The sequence below is a fragment of the Otolemur garnettii genome, unplaced genomic scaffold, assembly GCF_000181295.1.
Source record: "Otolemur garnettii isolate 467f Iridium unplaced genomic scaffold, OtoGar3 scaffold00020, whole genome shotgun sequence".
Lineage (NCBI taxonomy): Eukaryota > Metazoa > Chordata > Mammalia > Primates > Galagidae > Otolemur > Otolemur garnettii.
The window spans coordinates 4,297,740-4,305,287 of record NW_003852415.1 but is presented as its reverse complement, the minus strand read 5'-3'; the positions used below and the strand labels follow the sequence as shown (position 1 = coordinate 4,305,287).

The following is a 7,548-nucleotide window of genomic DNA, read 5'->3' as shown; positions in this document are numbered from 1 at the left end:
TGTTTGGCGGGCCGGGCTGGATTGGAACCCGCCACCCTGGGTGTACATGGCTGGCGCCTTAGCCACTTGAGCCACAGGCGCCAAACCTATTTGTAATTCTTAAGATGATGACTGGTACATAGTGTGTGCTTGTTGAATGTTTGATAGATGGATGAATCTTTATTATGCATAGGATTCCAGTTAAATATTATTATTCATCTTTTCAGAGGGGAAAAAAGTGAGGTTACTGTCAAGGTCACAAAGGCTTTTCCAACGCACACTGAGAGGATTTGAATACAATTTTTCTTTCCTGTTATCAGTCAGAAATCAGATGTCCCCAATTATTTTAACTGTAATAACTTAATGTAAAGAATAATTAGTCAGATACTAGAAAAAGCTGAAAAGACTAAAAAGGCACACTGAGGTAGCTCGCAGGAAGCAGCTGTACCCTCTGACTGACAGAAGAGTGTGATTATTTAGAAGCTTAGAAGAGGGACCACTGGGGTTTAGACTTACAAGGAAAGGACATAATAAAACTTTTTAGTGATGTGGGAAAAGTACATTCGAACCAACTGCTGCCCTCTGGGCTACCATTACTGCCCCCTATAAGCACAGGTTGGCAGGGAGCCAGCTGGCAAAGAGTAAACGTCAGTTGGCAGGGTCTCAGCCCCATGTTATGAGCCACATGTGTAACAGTGGATTTGAAACTGAAAGAAAATAGATTAATAACCAGGATGCCATTCATTAGATGATGATTTTCAAAACTATAGTTAAATTGAGTATAAGGTTTCAGCCTTCTGTGCCTATAATAAATGAACTAGGGAGATAAAGTCTTAGATGACTCTAAAATGGCAAGACCTGATAAAAATTAGAGGGTGGACTTTTGGTGCTTTCAGTTCTAAAGTTTGCTTTGGGGTAACACAACTGACAGTTAACCTTGTAGAATATTTGTTTCTCTTGAGAATAACTCAGAAAGCCAAAGACATTTGTGTAACAGTAGATGTCTAATGTTCATCGAAACTTAGCTTTGCATTAACTTAAAGCAAACCAGTGCTCTGGTTTCTCTTTAGACTGAATAAATCTTTTGCCTTTTACTAAACAGAAAAAAAAGCATGGCTGGGCACTGTGGCTCACACCCGTAATCCTAGCACTCTGAGAAGCTGAGGTGGGTAGATTACCTGAACTCACAGAGTTGAGACCAGCCTGACCAAAATCGAGACCCCACTCCTAAAATAGCCTGACATTGTGGCGGGCACCTGTAGTCCCAGCTATGGAAGCTGAGGCAAGAGAATCACTTAAACCCAAGAGTTTGAGGTTGCTCTGAGCTATGATGCCATGGCACTCTACCACAGGTGACATAGTAAGACTGTCTCAAAAAAAAAAAAAAAGAAAGGCATAACCAAAAGAATATAGTGAGTAAAAACCAGAATAGTGGATATAAGGATGTCAAAAAGAAATGATCTAACTGATGGAGAATTTCCCTCTCTCCTTTTTTTCCTACCCATCTTTTTAATAGGATTTATTTTTATCCCAAACCCCTTCCTCCCTGGTTACCAGTGGCACTGGGTGAAGCAATGCCTGAAGTATTATTCCCAGAAACCTAATGTATGTAACCTGGACAAACACATGGCTGGAGAAGAGACCCAAAATCTGTGGGAACAGAGCAAAGAGTTCCTGAGGTAAGTCTTAACAATCGGAATCCAGTGTTAATGTTCAGCTAAGATCATCACAGATTTTGAAGGAGCTATTCCATAATAATGTAGTGAAAGTGACTGGCCAATATTTCCCCCCTCATTATTTTCAAGCAAATGTAATACAGTTGTATTCTTTCCCAAGGAACATTTAGAGATGTTTTGACAGTTATATTAAATTGAGATCCCTTTTTAAAGATCTGCTTATTATAGTATACATATTGAGTTTATCCTCATTAATCATTAGATGATCCATTTTCATTCAGCTTCTACTTCTCTTTTTTTTTTTTTTTGAGACAGGATCTCAGTATGTCGCCCCCTGTGGCGTGTGGTGGCGTCACAGCTCACAGCAACCTGAAACTCTCAGGCTTAAGTTTAGATTCTCTTGCCTTAGCCTCCCAAGTAGTTAGGACTACAGGAGCCTGCCACAACACCCAGCTATTTTTTAGTTTGTTGTAGTTGTCATTGCTGTTTAGCAGGCCCTGGCCAGGTTCGAACCTGCCAGCCCCGGTGTATGTGGCCAGTGCCCTAACCACTGAGCCATGGGCATTGAGCCTCTTTTTTTTGTACTTTAAGGGAGTTCCTTTGAAGAATCATCAGTGCTCCCAGCTGTTTTATGGTAAGTCAGTTGTTCCTCATGAGAAGTACTAATATTTGTGTCTTCATGTTGTTTCAACATTTATTGATTCATTCCGCTGATATTTATTGAGGGCCAGTATTGTGCCAGATGTGATGCTAGGCATTGGAGATATCAACATAAAAATACCCTTTGCTGTACTGAAGAATGCCTACTCTGTGGCAGGAACTCAGTATCTACAGAAATAATTGTAGCAGAGCTCAGAAAGTAGGCCAGATGCAGTGGTTCACGCCTGTAATCCTAGTAATTTGGGAGGTGAAGGTGGGAGGATCACTTGAGGCCCGGAATTAAGACTAGGCTGGGCAATATAGTAAGACTCCATCTCTATAAGAAATAGAAAAATTACCTAGGCAGTGTCATGTGTACCTGTAGTCCCAGCTACTTGAGAGGCTGAGGCAGGAGGATCATTTGAGCCCAGTAGTTTGGGGGTGTAATGAGCTGTGATGATGCCACTGCACTCTACCCCAGGGAACAGAGATAGACCTGTTTAAAAAGAAAAGTTATAATGGGGTTTAGAAAAACACAGTGGGGGCTCAATGTCCATAGCACAGTGGTTGCGGCACCCTCATACACCAAGGCTGACAGGTTAAAAATCAGCCCAGGCCAGCTAAATAACAGTAACAACTGCAACAAAACATAGCCGGGCATTGTGGCAGGCGCCTATAGTCCCAGCTACTTGGGAGGCTGAGGCAAGAGAATCGCTTAAGCCCAAGAGTTGGACGTTGCTGTGAGCTGTGATACCATGGCAGTCTACTGAAGGTGACATAGTGAGATTCTGTCTCAAAAGAAAAAAAGAAAGAAAAATACTGTGGGGATGCGGCCAAGCCTCAGGAGATGCTAAGAAATGGAAAACTCTGGAACTAGACTCCCCTTTCTGTCTTTACAGGCTTCCGGGGCAGATCCCTCATCCCCCAGCCCTTTGTCTCCCAGGAGCCCTGCTTCATTCAGTCTTTCTCCTCCCTAGCTCTCCCTGCACACATGGCTGTCTAGCTCTCCACAAAGTCTCTTCCCAGTACTCAACAGAGAGTCTCTGAGGCCCACTAAAAATTCCAAGTTGAGCAAAGCTGGGGCTGTGCCCACCTCACACCTGCTGTGTGAGTGACACAACTGAGGCCCCTCAGTACAGTCTAATGAGGTGGGTGAGAGCCAGCAAATGGGTCATCAGGTCATTAATGGTTCGCATTGGGGAGATGTACAGAAAAATACAGATAATGTTAAAGATTAGTGTTTGTATTAAGGGAACAAAAAAACCACCGTGAGAACACAGAGGAAGAAATCATTTTTTGAGGCAAAGTAGGTGGTCAAAGAAAAAAAGTTTTTTTTAATTGGGTTTATCTTCCTAATTTTTTCCTTTGCTCATTTGAAATGGTCTTTAAAAATGATCGAGGATGGGGAGATTAAGGGTTTGCCAGTTAGAAAAGAAAGGAGGCTATTTTGGGTTGAGAAAGCAGCCTGTACAAAGATATATAAGACAGAATAAGCTCTGGGAAACAGGAGTGCTGGATGTGTATTCTCATACGTTTATTCAGCAGATGCCTACTGAGTTTCTGCTATGTGTCAGATACTGTGCTTGAGTGTTAGAGATCTAAAAACAGGTAGTGAGTTCCTGTCTTCAGGAAGTTTATAGTTCAGTTGACGACAGAGACATATAAACAGATAATTAAATACAATTTGGCAAGTACAGGGACAGAGTTTATAAAATATAGTGGGAATGGCACTTAAGTGGCTGGGTTTAGGGTAGATTGTGGAAAACACTTCCTAAGAGTCGTGTGTGTGATTGGCAAAATATGATGTGGGAAAGGTGGGTCAGGGCCAGAATGTAGAGTTTAATGATGTAGAGAGTCAGTTCTGGGGTCAGAATACCTCTATTCAAATTATGGCTCTGCCACTTCATAGCTGTGCAACCTTGAGCAAATTTCTTAACCTTTCTGTGCCTCATAACAGTCCTTTTGTTATTGAATAGTGTGAGGATTAAATGGATAATGTGAGAATTCCTTAGAACATTGCCTGTTGAAACTATTGTACCAACTTTGTGTTCTATTTGGTCTTAAGTGAGCCTACTGGTGTAGTTTTCAGAAATTGTCATGTTGATTCTAACAGGGGAGAATAGATATTCTTAAGTTGAAAGGGGAAAAGAGAATTAAACTTCATTGGTTTTCCTTGAAAAGCCTTCTTTTCTGTTGGTTAAGGTATAAGCAGGAGCAATGTTAAGCTTTTAGTAGTGTCATCTTTGGAACAGAAAGCAAAGGAAGGTGATGATTGAGTGAAATTAGTCAAAGAAAACTTACTGTTATTAAACCAATCTGTGTTTTCAAGTAATTGATTTTTTTTCCTTCTGATATATGACTGCAGAAATCCCAGCTATCTTCTAAGATAGCTCAGGTGAATCTCTATAATAAATCACCTTGCAAACAATGTTGAGATTCATTTTTTTGTCTGACAAATTAGCAAAAATAAAAAATGGAGTGGTCATACCTTATGTTGTCAGGGATTGGAAGAAATTGATAAGCTCAGATGTTGTGCTGGCAGCATTGAAAATCAATTAGGGCCCTAGTTCTGGTTCTGTCAGTATATGATACATATTTCAGTTTCCTCATGTAGGAAATGAAGGTATTAGACTGGATAAGCCATTCAAGGTGGTTGAATTGTGGTCATTCAGAATTGTGTGAACAGTATATGGCATTTCTCCCTATTTTCCCAGAGTCTGTCAGGAAGAGAGAGGGTCTGTTGCTCAAAAAGATTCCCCAGGGCTCAGTGCCCATAGCTCGGGGAGTAGGGTGACAGCCACATACACCGAGGTTGCTGGTTTCAAGCCCAGCCTGGGCATTCTAAACAACAATGATAACTGCAACCAAAAAATAGCCAAGTGTTGTGGTGGGTGTCTGTAGTCCCAGTTACTTGGGATACTGAGGCAAGAGAATCGCTTAAGCCCAAGAGTTTGAGGTTGCTGTGAGCTGTGATGCCATGGCACTCCACCAAGGGCAACATATTGAGACTGTATCTCAAAAAAAAAAAAAAAGATTCCCCTGGAAATTCTGATTAAAATCAGCTACCCTAATGTCCTCTCACCTTGAGAGCCACTGAACAAAAGGACTTCTAAGATCCTTTTAATTTTAACTTTCTAGAATTTTATGATCAGGGAATAAGAAACTTTAAGTAGGAAATGAAGAAGAAATATTTGAACTTTGAAGCAAAAAATAGAACTTTTCACCGAGTTAGAGCACCCCAGTTCTCTGTTTTATTCCAAATCAATGATGTAACTAGAGATTCTTATAGAAGAGTGAAATAGTTGCAGACATCTCTCTTGCAGCATTGTTTTAACAGAAAAAATAATGGTAACAGCCTAAGAGTCGGAGCCAGGTAGGAACAAAGGCCAAAGTCTTTGTTGTATAAGACCATCACATTTAGAAAATATCTAAAGTCCTTAGCATGGCCTACAAACCTTAGTGGTCTGACCCCAGATACCTTTCTAAGCTTATTTCCTACCATTCCTTTTCTATTGGTTCTTTTCTAGCCACACTAGCCTCCATTGCTGCCTCTTACCTTTTTTTCTTTCTTTTTTTTTTTTTTGTTTAAAGAGACAGGGTCTCACTCTGCTGCCCAGGCTGGCTTTGAACTCCCAATTTCAAGCAATCCTCCTACCTCAATTTCCCAAGTAGCTGGGACTGCAGTTTTTTGTTGGTTCTGTTGTTTTTTTGTTAGATTTTTTTTCGTCTAGATTTTTTGTATTCATCAGTGCAAGATAGTTACCAAATAAAAATTTGTGCAATTTTGTTTATGTGTTATCTATTCAACTATACTTTTAAGAAATAGGGTAAGGGAATATATAAATTTAAATACAACAGTCTAACTTTATTCTCTGTTAGCTTATGAAATACTTTGTATCAGGTTTTTTGTTTTTTTTTTGAGACAGAGTCTCACTTTGTTGCTCTTGGTTGAGTGCTGTGGCTTCACAGCTTCACAGTTGATAGCAACCTCAAACTCTTGGGCTTAAGCGATTCTCTTGCCTCAGCCTCCTAAGTGGGACTATAGTCGCCCGCCACAACATCTGGCTTTTTTTAGAGACAGGTCTCTCTGGCTCAGGCTGGTCTTGAACTCCTGAGCTCAGACAATCCCAGAGTTGTATCAGTTTTTTACATGTGAAAAACTTTCTTTTTTTTTTTTTAGGTAGTAAATAATTCAAAAGTTTAATTTACCATTTCTTGACATACTGACTTCTAAAATTATGACCTTATATATTGTCTATAAAATAAGAGAAGTGTTAAATATTCTTTATTTGACATTACACGTAAAGCACACTTAAAATGCCTTTCAGTAAATAAAAGGGAGCATTTTAATAGACCCAGGGAAATTAGCTTGGCATAATAAAGATCAAAAATACAAAGTAGAGCCTAGTGCGGTGGCTCACGCCTATAATCCCAGCGCTCTGGGAGGCCAAGACCAAGAAATCGCCTGAGCTCATGGGTTCAAGACCAGCCTGAGCTAGAGCAAGACTATGTCTCTAAAAATAGCTGGGCACTGTGGCAGGCACCTGTAGCAAAAATGTAAAAGAAAATGTAATACAGAATTTTAAAAAGTTCATCTAAAACCTGTCTAGTAGCTTTCCTCATTTTCATTAATTTATTGAAAGGCATACATTTATTTTTTTAGAAAATAGTTGCTGCTAGTTTTTGTTTGTTTGTTTGTTTTAGATAGAGTTTCATTATGTCACCCTCAGTAGAGTGTCATGGAATCACAGCTCATAGTCACCTCTAACTCTTTGGCTTAAGCGATTCTCTTGCCTCAGCCTCCCAAGTAGCTGGGACCACAGGCGCCCACCACAATGCCCGGCTATATTTTTGTTGCAGTTGTCATTGTTTTTTTAGCAGGCCCAGGCCAGGTTTGAATGCGCCAGCCCCAATGTATGTGGCCGATGCCCTAGCCGCTGAGCTACGGATGCTGAGCCAGGACATATGAAGGAGGATAAAATCCTTGTCTTTGAGGGACAGACTGTTAAAGGAGGGATCCAGGTAGTTAAATAAGGAATTTATAACACTAAATACCCTATACTTGAATAGAGGAAGTTGCAGGGTGCTATAGGGGTGCAATATAGGAAGATTCTGGGAGAAAAACTTCCCTGAAGAAGTGGGCTGGAACTGTGTATGAAAAATCTGCCTGATTGGCTCGGCGCCTGTGGCTCAAGTGGCTAAGGCGCCGGCCACGTACACCTAAGGTGGCAGGTTCGAATCCCCAGCCCGGGCC

The 7,548-nt window shown here is 40.8% G+C and overlaps 1 protein-coding gene across 1 annotated transcript in view; it reads left to right on the top strand.

Annotated features, from left to right (window-relative positions):
* The window catches only part of ALKBH1 (alkB homolog 1, histone H2A dioxygenase), a 41,885-nt gene that overhangs the window by 12,538 nt on the left and 21,799 nt on the right, over positions 1-7,548 (top strand). The window contains exon 3 of the mRNA XM_003786950.3: positions 1,496-1,658. Within this exon, the coding sequence (XP_003786998.1) occupies positions 1,496-1,658 (163 nt within the window). The remainder of the gene's footprint in view (positions 1-1,495; positions 1,659-7,548) is intronic.